Source organism: Suncus etruscus, chromosome 4 (genome assembly GCF_024139225.1).
Source record: "Suncus etruscus isolate mSunEtr1 chromosome 4, mSunEtr1.pri.cur, whole genome shotgun sequence".
Lineage (NCBI taxonomy): Eukaryota > Metazoa > Chordata > Mammalia > Eulipotyphla > Soricidae > Suncus > Suncus etruscus.
Genome location: NC_064851.1, coordinates 105,563,629 through 105,581,127, shown reverse-complemented (window position 1 = coordinate 105,581,127; position 17,499 = coordinate 105,563,629). Strand labels below are relative to the sequence as shown.

At 44.1% G+C, this 17,499-nt stretch overlaps 1 protein-coding gene and 1 non-coding gene across 2 annotated transcripts in view; both read left to right on the top strand.

The window, feature by feature from the left end:
• The window catches only part of TENM3 (teneurin transmembrane protein 3), a 745,099-nt gene that overhangs the window by 703,419 nt on the left and 24,181 nt on the right, over window positions 1-17,499 (top strand). The window contains 8 exon segments of the mRNA XM_049771415.1: window positions 6,632-6,707; window positions 6,709-6,756; window positions 6,758-6,866; window positions 8,023-8,156; window positions 8,159-8,179; window positions 10,474-10,533; window positions 10,535-10,562; window positions 10,565-11,348. Of these exon segments, the coding sequence (XP_049627372.1) occupies window positions 6,632-6,707; window positions 6,709-6,756; window positions 6,758-6,866; window positions 8,023-8,156; window positions 8,159-8,179; window positions 10,474-10,533; window positions 10,535-10,562; window positions 10,565-11,348 (1,260 nt within the window).
• LOC126008460 (U6 spliceosomal RNA) lies at window positions 1,909-2,014 on the top strand. Its single transcript, XR_007495790.1, has one exon. It is a non-coding gene; the product is annotated as a U6 spliceosomal RNA (small nuclear RNA).

Sequence of the window (17,499 nt, the reverse complement as noted above, 5' to 3'; positions counted from 1 at the left end):
TCTGTCTGAAATCCAACTATGAAGGACTTTGTAAATCACAAAGTTTCAATAAAAGAAAAGAAAAGAAAAGAAAAGAAAGTAAAAGAAACTTAGATTTTCTTCCATTTCTCCTGAACCCATTGCTACTTGTAATGTTCTCTCAAATGGAGAGAGTAGGTATGAGTTTGAAGTGACCTTGTGTTCACTGACATCCTTAGAAAGGACTTAGCTTAGAGCTAAAAAAGACAATAGAGAGACCCCAGCATTGTTTAAAGTCACCTAAGATGTAACTCAGCAGTGAAATGCTTGTATATGTGATTCCCAGGGTTATTTACACACAAACACATACACACACACACACACACACACACACACACACACACACAGAGTTATTTGTGCTCTACTTCATGGAGGCACTTAGCTGGAGCAGGTTCATTTAGAGTTTGTATATGGGCAGTTGTGTTTTTTTTTTGTTTTGGGGCCACACCTGGCGATGCCCGGGTTACTTCTGGCTCTACCTTCAAGAATCACACCTGAAGGTACTTGGGAAACCATATTGGATTCTGGAGAATCTAGCCTGGGTTAGCTATATGCAAGGCAAACACCCTATCTCTTCAGCTCCTGTATATGGGCACATTTTGTCTAAAACAATTTCCCAGGGGATCAAACACATAAAGTAGATGCCATGACATTTGAAAATCAACCAGCGAGGCTAGAGTTATAGGACAGTAGGTAGGGTATAAGTGCCTTGCACATGGCCAACCCAGATTTGATCCCTGGCACCCTATAGAGTCCCCTAAACACTGCTAGAAGTGATCCCTTAGTGCAAACCCTGTGGCTGGTGTGCCCCACACACCAAAAATAATCAACTTTCAAAGGTGATTGAGAGATAGTACAGCAGATAATGGCACTTGCCTTGTCATCCCAGGTTCAATTCCTGGCACCCTCTATAGTCCCCCAGTCCCTAACCGTGATCCCTGAATACAGTGATCCCTGATTCAGAACTAGAAGTAAATCTTAAGCACCACCAGGTATGGCCCCAAAGCTAAAACCAAATTAAAGCAGCAAGAAGCAAAACACAACTAACTGGACATGCTAGATTTAATGCTCCCTACCTGGCCCAATGTGAGAACTCCCAAGAGGGCTTTCGATCAGATCATCACTCCATTCTGTGTGAGAAGCTTAAGATGAGCAACTCCACACACCCCAAGAGAGCTGTTGTAGAGACAGTAGTTTCCGGCCTTCTCATACCTGCAGACCAAGAGCCAAAGTTCACCAGTCGGGAGACTGACCACAGAAGGGAACAGGCAGAATTCTGCTGAGGGGTGAATAGGGCTCACTTACCAGCATGACAGGGCCCAGGCCAGACCTTTGCCTCAGATTCCCCAGTCTCAGCACCCAGCTCAGTCACATGCTAAGAACAGGCTGGAGAGATGGTACAGTGGTTTGGTTAATGCATTAGCCTTGCAAGTGGACAGCCAAGATTCAATTCCTGGCAATGTAGAAAATTCCCTGAGCCCTACTGTGTGGTCTCAAAACAAAGAAAAAAGACAAAACACTAAATTTCTTCCCATTGTTCAGCCATAGGACTCTACAGTATAATGACTTATCTGGCCCTCTTTTAGGTATCACTGTATAAAAGGACACACACACACACACACACACAGATATCTACAGGAAGCAAAACAAAAAGAAATATGAGACAGCTGCCTTTTAACAGGCTGGGTTAGATGCAGGTTAGATAGCTGTGTGATGCCTGGTGTTTTAAACCCATGATTGAAGATTCAACCAACAATCTTGTGAAGTACAGGAGAGGGAGGTAGTCATTTAGCCCAAGGAGGGGCTACATTTATAACAAAGGATGGCGATCAAAGATCTGATACTCTCTCTCCATCAAGACACACCAACAATTAAAAATATCCAACTGGTGTGCTCGCTTCGGCAGCACATATACTAAAATTGGAAGATACAGAGAAGATTAGCATGGCCCCTGCACAAGGATGACACGCAAATTTGTGAAGCGTTCCATATTTAAAAAAATATATATATATATATATATCCAACTGGGGTCTGAGCAGTAGTACTGCAAGGAAGGCATTTGCCTTGCATGCAACCAAACCAAGTTGAATCCCCAGCATTCCATGTGATTCCCTTGAGCCTGCCAAGAGTAATTTCTGAGTGCATAGCCAGGAGTAACCCCTGACCACTGCTGGGTGTGGTAAAAATATAATAATTAAATTAAATTAAAAATAAATAAATTAGGGCCCAGAGATATAGCATAACGGCGTTTGCCTTGCAAGCAGCCGATCCAGGACCAAAGGTGGTTGGTTCGAATCCCAGTGTCCCATATGGTCCCCCGTGTCTGCCAGGAGCTATTTCTGAGCAGTCAGCCAGGACTAACTCCAGAGCATCGCCGGGTGTGGCCCAAAAACAAACAAACAAAAAATTAATTAGTTAATTAATTAAAAAATAAAACGATAAAATAATCATAATAATTGTGACCAACTGGCTGGTTTCTAGGGCTCTGGTTTCGAAGCTCTGGGTTTCAAAGTTTGCATAAAGCTAGATTTTCTGCCCCCCCCCCCCAATCATTTGACAAATTACTTGGAGCTCTGATCACTTTCTCTGGAAAAAAAATGCATCAGTGAGGTTAGAACAAATTGTTATGGACAATGCTTTCCACTGTGGCCCATGAGCACTGATCACCAGCTCAGGTGCAGCCAGCCGATGATGTGTGTTGGTTTTCCTCTCTCATGAGCCTCCTTCCCCTCTGTTTTCTGTACACAGCCCTGGGCTAAATCTGGGTTCCCTTTCATTTGTTATATGGGCTATGTTTGTAAAAGAGGCCAGTTGGGTCCTCGGTTGATGTTCATCTTTGTTAAATTAGTGCTAATGGATGCCTTAATGCATGTGAAGCACTTTGACAGAGCATAAGACTAGTCTCATAACTTTGTGTCTTGTGAAGGCATCCGTCCATGAGACAACAATGGTGTGTTATCAGTATTGGCACTTGCAGACTTTCCTCTGCTGTTCAAGTTCTTCCACAGAAGAAGAGGTTACTGGGACAGGCAAACATTGGAAGGGTTAGGTCCCAAAAGGGTTACCATTGGGCCTAGGCCTCCTAAGAAAGTCAGGAAAGACAGAACAGGAAGGAAGGTAGAGCCAGAGAGATAGTTAACACCACATACTTGCCTTGTACATGGCCAACATGAGTTTGATCCCCAACATCCCATAGGATACTTCGAGCCTCTGCCCCCAGGAATGATCCCTAAGCACAGAGCCAGGAGTAAGCTCAGAGAACCACCAGTAGGGCCCCAAACCCCAAAAACAATGAGGAGAGAAGAGCTAACTCAAGGGACATAAGCAAGTTCAGTGATGGAAGTCTTGGAAGATGAGCAGGATATGTTCTGAAAGGGGCCAGGTCTGCCTGCAAGGGGCTACCCTGCCCACGGTGAGTAGAGGTGGGAGGACCAGTTAGGGAGATGCATGGGGCCTTGAGCCCTAAGGAGTTAGTGATCTGTCCTCCAGGATAGCAGGGCCAAGGGCTTGGTGATTAATACAAGATGGTTGGTGACTCAAGCCATTCATGAAGGCTGTTTAGGAGCTAAAGGGGGTCGGAAATGCACAAGGAGGCCTGGTGCCATGTCAGTGTGTGGAACCCATGGATGCTTGGGTCAGAGTCTGGTGTGTGATGATGACTGCAGAGGTGAGGAATATTCCAAAGTTCCTTCACCCTCCTTCTTCATGCAGAATCATCAAGCATACAACATAGTCATTGACCCAAAAATTGGGTTTTCATTTGCTTAATAACATTGATATTATGCACTGCAGGAAAGCAAGATAGTTCCACTCTTTAAAGGATCTTTAATTAGTTTAAAAAAAAAATTGGGGGCCAGAGCGATAGCACTGTGGTAGGGCATTTGCCTTGAACATAGCCAACCTAGATTTAGTCCCTGGCATTCCACAGGGTCCCCCAAGCCTACCAGGAATGATTTCTGAGTACAGAGCCAGGAGTAATCCCATGATCCCAGCTGATTATATCCCTCCAACCCAAAAAAAAAAAAATAAAAAATAGTAATTCAGGGCCAAAGTAATAGCACATAGGGTACTTGCCTTGCATGCAGCCAACCCAGGATTTGATCCCTAGCATCCCATCTGAGAATGCCAGGAGTAATTTCTGAGTGTAGAGCTAAGAGTAAATGCTGTGTTTAGCCCCAAAACAAAAAGTAAAAGTAAAAAATAAGAATTCTGGGGTTCGGGACTGGAGAAATAGCATGGAGGTAAGGCGTTTGCCTTTCATGGAGAAGGACGGTGGTTCGAATCCCAGCATCCCATATGGTTCCCCGTGCCTGCCCAGGGCGATTTCTGAGCATAGAGCCAGGAGCAACCCCTGAACGCTTCTGGGTGTGACCCAAAAACCAAAAAAAAAAAAAAAAAAAAAAAAAAAGAATTTTGGGGTTGGGGAAATATACCCCAAGGAAGAAAATCTTTTTCTTTCCCTTTAGCTGACCCTGTTTCTATCTCCAACACCAAATGGAGTAGCCCCTTAGCACAGCGAAGTGTGACCTCGAATCCGGAAATAAATACATAGATCAATATATAAAAGTAAAGCTTCCTTTCTGGTGCTTCTTCATAAATGTCTGTTTTTACCATCTTCCTTTCGCTGGTTGCTAAGATCCTGCCACTCTCCCTCCTCTCTGCTCTGCTCATCGTCTAAAATTCATGAGAGGCTTAGGAATAGATGGCAGGAAGCAAAAGAAATGGAAAATTGTGTCTAAATCTATAAACATCCACAGCATTGGCAGTTGTTAATGAACAGGAAAGATATAAGAACGTGTGAATGGGGCCCTACCACTACAGTACACAATCAACAGTCTCATTAATTGGATTAATGGTGGAAATAATTCATAAAAATGAGGAGTATCAAAATCTAAAACACATTGTTTGGTTACTTTAAAATTCAGAGTATTGTGCTATGCCCAATTAATAAGTTTTGCCAGGACACTATATCAAATAAAAGTTCTTAGCTGTGAAGTAATGAATAGCTATAAATACTACTCAAACAACATATTAAATTTTTTTACATAAATGGAAGCTTCTGGTATGCCTTGAAAAATGTTTCTCTTTGATAGGCTAAGAATTCTTATCATGATTTGTATAGTATTTGTTTATTAACAAATCCTTTTTATAGATAGTAAATCTTAGCTCACTCTTCAAAGTCCATAGTAAAGGCCCTTAAATTAATTACTATCATCCCTGGAGCATTTAAGCATGGAAGACTCAAAGTCAATTTTCTGAATCTTAAATTTAATGAAAAAGATCAAAGAAAGTGTCCATCAGAAATTTATGGATTTGAACTACTTTAAATCTAGAATTTGAGATAGTGCAATCTTGATTCAGCGCTTCTTATCTGACTTAAGACAGCTAATATTTGGGCCAAACAGACAGCACAGGCAATAAGGCACTTGCCTTACATGTGACTAGCCCAGGTTCCATCCCCAAAACTGCATATGATCCCCTGAGCTGTACTAAGAGTGTTCCCTGAGCACAGAGACAGGACTCAGCCTTGAACACCACTGGGTGTGCCCCCCTCAAAAAAAAAAAAGTTAAAAACAGCTTTAAAAAAATGTAGATACAGAAGCATCCCATTCCAAGACCTTGTTTACAATAATTCTAAGTCTCTTAAATGCCAGGAAAGAGATTTTACAGAAATAAAAGTTTTATGTTCTTAGCAGATAGATGACAGATGAGAACAGAAAATAGGCAATTGGAAAGATAGTACAGCAGGCTGAACACCTGAGCCTCAGCACTGTGTAAGCATCCCTCCAGACTCACCAGGAATGATCCCTGAGCATAGAGCCAGGAGTTAGCTTTGAGCACCACTAGGGGAGGAAGGAAGGGAGGGAAAGAAGAAAATCAAGGTAACTAGTGTTATTGTGGGTGTAAGTATATAGACATTCACAACCAAGTAGTGGACATTCACAACCTATAGTTCATAGACTCAGAGAGCAAAGTGTTGAGAATTTTTTCCATGGTGGTGCTTTCTGAAATCAGAACCCCCACAAACTGATCACGTTTTAACTCGGTCCTCACCTTTGTCTTATCTGGAAGACAGGCTTCATCAAGAGTGCTCTGTCTCTAGAGAAAAGGTAAAGAGCAAACTATAGAATTGCTCCAATTGACAAAGGGGTCAGTAATTTGGGGCTGAATAACCTAGTCATAGAGCCACATCGCCTGTCTTGCTGCAAGAAAATTTCAACCATCCACCAAGGTCTTGACAGCTATTGAGTGATAGGGGATTTTGGTTTGTTTTGGTTTGGATTGAGTTTGGTTTGGGGGGAACACTCAGAAATTCTCAGAGGTTATTTATTACTCTGCACTAAAGAATCCCTCCTGACAGTGCTCTGGGGACCCTAGGGGGGTGCCGGGGATTGAACCAACTACATGCAAAGCAAACACCCTCCCCACTGTGACTGTTGAGTTTTTTTTTCAACTTTATGAAAGAGGCTGTTCGTGTGGCCAATATGAGTTCCCAAGGTCACACAGAAAATCTACTGTCCCAGGAAGGATTTGGTTTGACCTAGAGAGTCCTTTGTCCCACCTCTGAGTTTCCTTTTGCTGAGGTTTTTGTCACTGTGGTCCTTTCCCACAGCAGCAACCCGGCTCATCGTTACTACCTGGCCACTGACCCCGTCACCGGGGACCTGTACGTCTCGGACACGAACACATCGCAGAATCTACCGGCCCAAGTCGCTGACGGGTGCCAAGGACTTAACTAAAAAATGCCGAAGTGGTGGCAGGCACTGGGGAACAGTGTCTGCCTTTTGATGAAGCAAGATGCGGGGATGGCGGCAAGGCAGTGGAGGCCACACTCATGAACCCCAAAGGTACCGATCAGTGTCAGGCATTCCTTTTTATCCCCAAATCCCAAGAAGATGGAAAATCCAGTTAGTGCCTGGTACTGTTTAATGCTGACTCCAAAGTTTTACTCTCAGCTGGTCTCTGGGAATGCCTTTTCCCCCATTTAGTGTTTGTTATTTGTTTGTTTGTTTTTCAAAGCCTTTTAGCTTAGGAACATGCAGCATTCTAAATTGGTGTTATGGAAGTATTTGGTTGGCTGTGTGTTTGTTTGTTTTTTCCAGTTTTGTTTGTGGGGGGCTTTTTGTGGCACCTGTTTTTTTTTTTTCAGGAAGCAAGAACATAACTCTCCCTTATTCAGCTCACATGCTGTGACCCTCGGAGAGACTGTCCAAATTCTTTCATTGTCCTGGAATTTCTTTTGTCTCCAGTAGGGACCAGGGCCTTTTCAAAGCCATCACTTAGCAACTTGATTAGCCCTCTCCCAGTATTGGAGCTATTAAACTTTTGTTTCTATTCCATGGGAAGAAAATGCTAACTGGGAGGAATTTCATGAGGTCACGAGCTGAAAATCTGTGTGGTCAAAGTTTCTGGGCTGATGAAAACGGCCTCACAGTGATTTCTGAACTCCCATTTGAAGGCCAGTCAGGACACTGGACTTTGGGTTTCAAGGTTATGTTTTGTCCTTTCATTACAACTAGTGACTAGTCTCTGAACACAGACTGGGGAAAGAAAAAGAAGTATTTGTTGTACGAATTATTCATAACAGAATTTCACTGTAACAAGGTCAACAAAACACTAACCTTGACACATGATCTATTTTTGTTTCAATAGACTTAGAGAGCTCAGTGCCATAGAAGCTGACCTGTTTCTATAATTCAGAGACAAACTGCATTCTAGAAGCATGATCATTTTATCCTTAAAATACAGGCATGAGCTATATATAAGTGAGAAGCCAGATGGAGAGTTCTTACAAATTTGAGTTAATAGTTTCACTACATCTTACTTGTATTGTCAATGTTTCTGTTGGGCTCCCCCCTCCCCACTTCTGTGTTGAAATATTTGATCTTTACCTACTAATTCTTATTGCCAGTGGGATGGGATTCAATGTTAGGTTAATTGGAGGGGGGTCATTAAAATGAATCACTTTGGACAAATGACTTATTTATTTCTCTTGGCCATAAGGACTGGCAATTGACAAGAATGGATTAATCTACTTTGTTGACGGGACCATGATTCGAAAAGTGGATCAGAATGGAGATCATATCCACTGTCTGGGCTCCAATGACCTGACTTCTGCCAGACCTTGTGACCTGTGAGCACCAGCATGCATATCAGCCAGGTATCCCAGGGGCTGCTTTTCTTCCCAGGGTCTTGATTGGCTTGTACACAGATGAGTACTCAATTAAACTGCATACTATCCTATCCTCGTGGCAGGCGGCGTGATAAAGCTGTTCCATTTAAATGAATCTCGGGAGCTAATAAAAAGTTATTTTCTTCTGTAGTTCCGTACGTGATGAATTTGGTGAGATGCAGAACAATTATCACTGTAAAGTGCTAAGCATTTGTAATCTACTACAATAATACGGCAGCAGCAGGCAAATAGTCCAAACAGGAACCAAGCGGCTCTTATCTCTAATCTTGGGGGTTGGCAAGCGCTTCTTTCAGGAGTGAGAGAAGCTACCAGAGATGAGTCCCCCAGGACCTGTAGCTAGAATTAGAAACTTTACTATGGGCCTGATTGAAAACACAATAGAACGCTAATGTATTCATAACCCAGAAAGCCCCAACATTTTCTGGTTATTACTGCTGAGGGAGAGTGTGTGTTCATATCTCATTGCTATCTGGTAACACACTGGCTTCGAGGTTCATTTGCTTGTGGGCTGGAACTTGCAAATGTCTCAGTGAGCAGCATTTTTAAGTAAAAAGCTATTTCCTCCATTTGTCTCTTCTTGCAATTACATTTCTTTTACAGTGGTGCACAAAAATCTAGTGGAGGGTCAGAAACATAGCACAGGTCAGCACATTGCCTTGCCCACCTCCAGTAACCCATTACATCCCTGGTACCACAAGTAGTTTACTACACCCCCCAAAAAAGCTCTGCCAACTGTGTTCCCTCCCAATAGGTAAAAAATAAATTTTTTCCAGGGACAGAGAAATACTACAGCAAGTAGGGGATTTGCCTTGTATGCAGCACCTGACCTGGATTCATTCCTGGAATCCCATATATGATAACCCCTAAGCCTGCCAGGAGTGATTCCTGAGCACAGGCCAGGAATAACCCCTGAGCACAGCTAGGTATGGCCAAATGCCAGTGTTGAATGTCACCAGGTGTGGTCCCAAAGACCTAAACAAAAATTATCATCATTTTTCCTTTAAACATAAACACATATGGGCCAGAGCTCTGGCACCTGCCTGGCCTGGGTTCTAGTCTTGATGCCCTAAAACATTACACACTGGGCACACAGCCAGGAATAAGCACTGCCAGGTTCTGGCCCAAAGAAATAGATTCATATCCTTAAAAATGGTAGATGAAGGGGTAAGGGCTGTAGTGATAGTACCAGTGGGTAGAGCATTTGCCTTTGCATACAGCTGACCAGAGTTTGATCCTCAGCAATCCTATATGGTCCCTTGAGTACCACCAGGAATGACTCCTGAGTGCAGAGTCAGGAGTAATCCCTGAGCACTGAGTCAGAGTAAATTCAGGAGAGATTTTTTCCCAAGTGTCTTAAACGAGCAGCATATCGTCTACAGAGTAGAGAATACTGCCTAACCCACTCACTTCTCTTTTTTCTTTAATAAATTTTGTTTACTTATTTTTGTTTTGAAGCCACACCTGGCTATAGTCAGCATTATTTCCTGGCTCTGTTCTCAGGAATTACTCTAGGTGGTGTTCAAGGGACATATGGGATGCCCAAAATTGAACCCAGGTCAGCCACATGCAAGGCAAAGGCCCTCCCTGCTGTTCTAATCACTGCCTTTCTTTTTTTTTGGGGGGGGGAGGGGAGGGGCTTGGACCATACCCAGTGGTGCTCAGTAGGTTACTCCTGGCTCTGTGCTCAGAAATTGTCCCTGAAATGCTTCAAAGACCATATAGGATGCCAGGAATCAAACCCGGGTCTTGTCCAGGTTGGCCTCATGTAAGCAAACATCCTACCACTGTACTATCACTCTGGCCCCCTGACCTTCTTTAATAAAAATTTGGGGGGGGAGCCATACCCAGTGGTACTCAGGGGGTTTACTTCTGGCTCTGCTCACAGGACTTGTTCCTGCAGGCTCAAAGGACTATATGGGATTCGGATTTGAACCCAGGTTGACTGCATGCAAGGTCCTACCACTGTGCTATCTCTCCAGCCCCACTTTAATAAATTTTTTTTAATTGAATTACCATGAGATACACAGTTCCAAAGTTGTTCCTGGTTAAGTTTAGTCACAGTGTTCAACACCCTTCACCAAGGGCACATTTCCCACCATCAATGACCATTGTCCCCAGTTTCCTCTTGCCCTCCCTTTATGACAAACTTTTCTCTCTCCCTCTCCTCTTTCTCCTCCTTTTCTCTTCCTTTCTCTCCCTCTCCTCTCCTTTAGACACTATGGTTTGCAGTCTTGTTATCACACATCTCTCTCCCATGGCAGGTCCGTCTGGAGTGGCCCACAGACCTGGCCATCAACCCTATGGATAACTCCATTTATGTTGCTGGATAACAATGTGGTCCTGCAGATCACTGAAACCGGCAGGTGCGCATTGCAGCTGGGCGGCCTATGCACTGCCAGGTGCCAGGCGTGGAGTATTCTGTGGGGAAGCAGGCGGTGCAGACCACACTGGAGTCAGCCACAGCCATTGCTGTATCCTACAGTGGGGTCCTCTACATCACTGAGACGGACGAGAAGAAGATCAACCGAATCCGGCAGGTCACCACAGATGGGGAGATCTCACTGGTAGCTGGCATCCCATCAGAATGTGACTGCAAGAATGATGCCAACTGTGACTGCTACCAGACGGGTGATGGTTATGCCAAAGATGCCAAACTCAACACGCCCTCCTCCCTGGCCGCCTCCCCTGATGGTACCTTGTACATTGCTGACCTGGGCAACATTCGGATCCGGGCCGTGTCCAAGAATAGGCCTTTCCTGAACTCCATGAACTTCTATGAGCTGGCCTCACCCACTGACCAGGAACTTTATATCTTTGATGTCAATGGGACCCACCAGTACACGGTGAGTCTTGTCACGGGTGATTATCTGTACAACTTCAGCTACAGCAATGACAATGACATCACAGCTGTGACGGACAGCAACGGCAACACCTTACGCATCCGACGTGACCCCAACAGGATGCCGGTTCGTGTGGTGTCCCCTGATAACCAGGTCATCTGGCTAACCATCGGAACAAATGGGTGTCTAAAGAGCATGACGGCTCAGGGACTGGAGCTGGTACTGTTCACCTACCACGGTAATAGTGGCCTATTGGCCACGAAGAGCGATGAGACGGGATGGACCACGTTTTTCGAGTAAGTACACAGAAACTCCAGCTCAGACTCTAAATAATGGTCCTCAAACTATGGCCTGCGGGCCATATTGTATTTATTCCCATTTTGTTTCTTCACTTCTAAATAAGATATATGCAGTGTGCATAGAAATTTGTTCATAATTTTTGTTTTTACTATAATCTGGCCCTCCAACAGTCTGAAGGACAGTGAACTGGACCCCTGTTTAGAAAGTTTGAGGACCCCTGCCTAAAACTACCATCAGGGTTAGGGTCTCAAATTAGTGTTACTCATTTTTGGTTCGACCCCAGCCCTTGTTCTGTTCCTGTGACTCTCCCCCTCACCCCCACCACTCCACTGAGTAACCCTCTGGTCTCATGCCAAAGCTCCTTCCACCTAACAGATTTTCACCTCTGGTTCTCTGGATCTATGCTATGCTGGAGGACAACAGGGGCCAGGCCACAGATAAGACAAGCTGATGTAACATCATGGTAACAGAAGAACAGAGTGATAGGACAATGGGGAGGGCACATGCTTTGCACACGGCCAACTTGGGTTCCATTCCTAGCATCCTAGAGGATCCTCCAAGGCCTGCCAGGAGTAAACCCTAACTTCAGAGTCAGGAGTAAGCCTAGACCAGCACCAGGTATGGTTCCAAAACAATAATATTAATAGTAGTAATAGTATAATAATAAATCTTAAGGGTGGATGGTGGAAGTGACCGAGAACATTTGGGAATTGAGAACATTTAGGAGCCTTCTGGAAAGGAAGACAAAAATGACAAAGTCTCAGCAAATCAAAGTCAGGCCCTTGAAGACCTTTCCCCTTGCAAGTCCTGAACTGATGTTTAATTCCCATCAGACTTTGCATAGTATTCCTATAATCATGTTGCTCATACAGACATCTCCATTTACATGAGCAACAAACCTTTTGGGAAACATTATATAGCTTTGATGTGGGACTTAAACATATTTTCCCATGGGATAAAACTGTTAAAAGCATTAAGAATATTTACTGTGAATTCAATTGCTTACATCTGTGCTACTAAAGTTGTTCTTATCAACTCAAAGGGCCTGATGCTTTAGGCTCAATCACAAAGACTCTATGAACTGCTGTTCAAAGAACCTTAGTACTAAGACAATTTGGGAGTTTCTGGTAGTTCTAGAAACACTAAAGTATAATGATTGTCTGTGGGCAGGAGAGAGAGTCCATGAGTTAAGGTGTTTGTCTTGCACGCAGCAACCCTAATTTGCCCCTCAGTGCCATCTATGATCCCCAAAGCCCTGACACAAGTATCCTTGAGCACACCTGGGTCCGGTGGTCACCAAGGAGTGCCTTCTCTGGGTTGGGAGGAACCTATACAACATACAATACAGACCATCTCAGTTTGAGGTCCCTTCCCTGGGATGAAACTGAGAAACAATCAGTCTTGGTGATGAAAATTGAGCTCCTTGCAGTGGTTTTAGTGGTTTCTTTTTCCTTTTTTTTTTTTTTTTGTTTTTGGTTTTTGACCCACACCCAGTGATGCTCAGGGTTACTCCTGGCTATGCGCTCAGAAATTGCTCCTGGCTTGGGGGACCATATGGGACGCTGGGGATCGAACCCAGGTCCATCCTGGGTGAACCACGTGCAAGGCAAACACCCTACTGTTATGCTATCACTCTAGCCTTTGAGTAGTGTTATTTTTTGTTTTTTGTTTTTTTTTGTTTTTTGTTTTTTGTTTTGGTTTTTGGGCCACACCCAGCGATGCTCAGGGGTTACTCCTGGCTGTCTGCTCAGAAATAGCTCCTGGCAGGCACGGGGGACCATATGGGACACCGGGATTCGAGCCAACCACCTTTGGTCCTGGATCAGCTTCTTGCAAGGCAAACGCCACTGTGCTATCTCTCTAGGCCCTAAGTAGTTTTTTTTTTTTAATAAAACAAAAATTTAATGAAGCAAAAAGTCTTTCCTGTAGTCTCCAACATTAGAGTAGAAAATTAGTAGGAAAAACAACTGATTCCATCTACAAATATTTTCCATGAGACTATCTCTGGGACACAAATCTCAGTTCTCCTAATCACTTCTCTCTCTTGGTCAACTCCCCCTTCTAAACAAAAGGAATGGTTCCCAACAGCACAATTTTGTCAGAGGAACAAATCAGCAGGATTGCATTAAGATTCTGGTCTTGGGGCCGGAAAGATAACATGGAGGTAAGGCATTTGCCTTGCATGCAGGTCAGTGGTTCATATCCTGGCATCCCTTCTGGTCCCCTGAGCCTGCCAGGAGTGATTTCTGAAAGTAGAGCCAGGAATCACCCCTGAGCACTGCTGTGTGTGACCCAAAAACCAAAAACCCAAAAAAATAAATAAATAAATAAATAAAAAGGTTCTGGTCCTTACGTCACTTTTGATCATTTGGGAGAGGGCATGAGGAAAGTACTAACTTGGACATTAATGCCCTACAAAATTTCATAGTGGTGACAGGTTGCAGGCCAAACCTACTGCTTCAGGAGACGAGTCTCTGAGCGAATGAGAGCAAATGAAGGAATAGAGAAGCACTTCCCAAGAAGAGCATTTCCTTCACCAGACAATGCTGCAGGGCTGAGTTTTGTTCCAGCTAGGGGAGACACACACACACACACACACACACAGAGAAATAGAAGGTGTTACGTTTATTTTTATTGTGGACCTTTGGATCACACCCTATAGTGCTGCAGGCCCTGTGTTCAGGAGGTAGCTCAGAGCAGTGCTCAGTGAACCACATGGTACCAGGAACCAAACTTGAGCTTCTAGTATGCAGAGCTTGCATGTTCTATCATGTTCCAACATGAGGAACATTTTTAGCACAACCTAGGACTCAAGCATCATTTTGGATGTTTTTGTTTTCCTTGGGGCTTGAGATCACCTAAAAGTTCTTCTATGGGATGCGAAGAGCTTTGGACTTTCTTGTAGCAGATATGGGTAGTTGATGTTTGTTTGTGAATCACACCCAGTGATGATGAAAGCACACTCCTGGCTGGGCTCAGGGAACCATATGGATGCCTGGGACCATACAAGGTGACCACCTTAACCTTATTATGCTGTCTCTCCCTCCAACCTCTCTAAAAATGGATTTTAATCAAATCTGAAGCAGTTTAGACTGGTTCCAACTCCATTGGTACAATGCATTTGGAGCAGTGCAACCAAGTTGAAAGCTGACCTACTTTTTCATGATGGGGCACTTTTTGGGTTGTTTTTTTTTTTTTTTCGGCGGGGGGACAAAAGGAGTTGTGACTCACCTCATAGTGTTCAGGGGCCAATTCCTGGCTCTGTGCTCAGGAATCATTTTTGGCAATGCTCAGAAGATTGTTTGTGGTGCCAAGGGTCAAAACAGAGCATATGCAAGGCAGGTGTCTTTCCCTCTGGACTAACTCCAGATGACTTTTTGTTTTATTTTATTATTAAATGACTATATGGAAAAAACATATATAAACTCTTTTCCTTCTTTTCTTTTGTTTGTTTTTTGTTTTGGAACACACCTGACAGCTCAGGAGTTACTCCTGATTCTGCACTCAGAAATCAGCTCCTGACAGGGTCTGGGGACCATATGGGATGCCGGGGATCTAATCCAGGTCCATCCAGGGTCGTCCACTTGCAAGGCAAATACCCTACTGCTTTGCTATCACTCTGGCCTCTTTTTTTGTTTGCTTGTTTTTGTTTTTGCTTTTGTTTTTTGGGGGCCACATTCAGTGATGCTAAGGGGTTACTCCTGGCTATGCACTCAGAAATCGCTCCTGGCTTGGGGGACCACATGGATGCTGGGGGATCGAACCGTGGTTAGTCCTAGGCTAGCACTTGCAAGGCAGTGCTGCTCCGAGCCACCACTCAGGCCCCTCCTTCTTAAGCATAGAGGAGCTTAAGGATGATTTGGGGTTGGGGTCGGAGCAATAGTACTGCAGGTAGGGCATTTGCCTTGCACACAGTCAATTAAGTTCGATTCTCAGCATCCTATAGAGTCCCCTGAGCCTGCAAGGAATTATTTCTGAGCACAGAGCCAAGAGTAACCCCTGAATATAGTCAGGAGTGACCCAAAAACAAACAAAAAGAATGATTTGGGGAGTTTTTGTTTGTTTTTTTGTGGCTCCAGGGATCCAACCCAGAGCCTCACCCATCAGGGCAAGTGCTTTCCTGCTCAGCTATGCCCCAGCCAAGAATGGTTTTTAGAGAGTTTCACCAGCCAGTCATTTAAAAAGCACAGGGAGGTGCTGTGGTTGGTTTCCATTTTTGTTATGTTGTTTAATAGTTTAATAATTTTGCTTTAAATTTTTAACCAGCATGTGTAGTCCCAGGGATATCAGTTTAAAAAAAAAAAAAAAGGACAAATTGAGGCATTTGAATGAAATGGCTGGTTTGTGCTGTGAGCTTTAACCCAACCCTACTTAAGCAATACTCAGTTTAATCTGATTCTCTGTCTCATTTATGGGTGCAGGGAGCACATCTAGAGGCGCTTGGGGACCACTCCCAAACCCAGGGATACTGCATGCAAAGCCTTTGGGCTCTCTCTCCAACCCCTATTAAGTTTGAGGAAATAATTGGTTGTGTCCAGGTTTCCAAGTGAAAGGGATGTGGCAGATTATAAATCCTTCAGACAAGAGGAAAGGAGGAAATCCCAGGGTGGGAGAGAAAAATATCATATAGTTAGATTTTTCAGTTATCAGCTGCTCCCTTGCTCTGTATGCTCTCTGCAAAGTTGTGTGAACTCTTTCTGGTGTGCTTTGTTTAAGTAGGAGAATGTTCTAGAAGTGCTTAAGTAGTCCCTAAGAGTTCAAGAGTGAGAAAATGCACTTTCCAAGGTGTGGAACTCCCTCTTTAATGCTGTAGCTGTCTACATCAGCTGGTGTGTGTGTGTGTGTGTGTGTGTGTGTGTGTGAGAGAGAGAGAGAGAGAGAGAGAGAGAGAGAGAGAGAGAGAGAGAATGCCTTTGTATATTTGCTAGCCATTTTCCTTAGCCAGTGATAATCAAATACTTCCTTGGTGAATATTTGAGAACAGGCAGAATTGGCACATTCACAACCCGTGAAAAAAAGGCATTTTTTGATTTTGCTTATAATCGCAGCACCCATGATTGACCATGGTGCGGGGCACATTCTTCTAAAGTCCTCTTCCTGCCAAGTCTGGCGATCCCTCTAGAATGCCCAAATGCAAACACCAGCCACTGTGCTTTTCCTTATTCCCAGGACCCCCATTCCTGTCTGCGGTATCCCCTGGTTCCCCTGCCACCCTTTGTGAGGGATCTTCAGCCATCTCCCTGGTCATACCAGCTCAGCTGCATCTGTCACAGACACTCAAGGCATAGCTGACTCTCACATGTGACTTTACTTTCCAGACAGATGGACTTCATGGCACATATACTCAAAGGGATTTTTCATTGGTTTGTTTGGGGACCATGCCCTGGGGCTACTTCTGGCCATTCTCAGGGGAGTCATGTGGTGCTGGGGCTGAGCCCCAGGCCTCCTGCACACAAAGCAAAACATGTGTTCCAGCCCATTGAACCATCTCTCTGGCCCTCAAGATGAACTTTTTTTTTCCTTTTCTTTTTTTGGCATTGTTTTGGGGCAGGTTCTGTGGTCAGGAATTATACCTGGTGGTGCTTAGGGACCCTATAGGGTGCCTGGGATTGAATCTGGGTGGGCCTTGAGCAAGGCAAGTATCCTGTTGACTGTGGCTCCAGCCCATCAAGATGAAATTCCCTTGGCTAAAAGCCTCTGGTTTGATCCCAGTCCCTTTTTAACTCCTGGTCCCCATGCCCCCAGGTGCCTAGGATCCTCCTGTTCACATCTTTAATCCTAATCTTGTCCCTTTCCCACACACACCCATACCTTTCCAGGTGCACATTGGCTTTCTACAGCAACGTTTTTTTTGCTGTCCAGCCTTTATCTGTTTCTGATTTTAAGTAGGACAACATTTAATTCTTTCTTCAGCCTAGACTAATGAGGACTCCTTAGTATCAGCCTGAAACCTAAACTGAAGTACATTTCTGTCCCTGAGGAAACCCTTGTTATTTTTTTTATCTAGAACTTGCTTTTTATTCTTCTTCTTTCTTCCAACCACACTGTCATATTTTTTTAATTTTCTCTGCTGCAAAGAAAAAGCCCCTCCCCCCCAGATGATCAATTCTTTTGTGACATTATGTGATACAAAAATGGAAGCTTCCA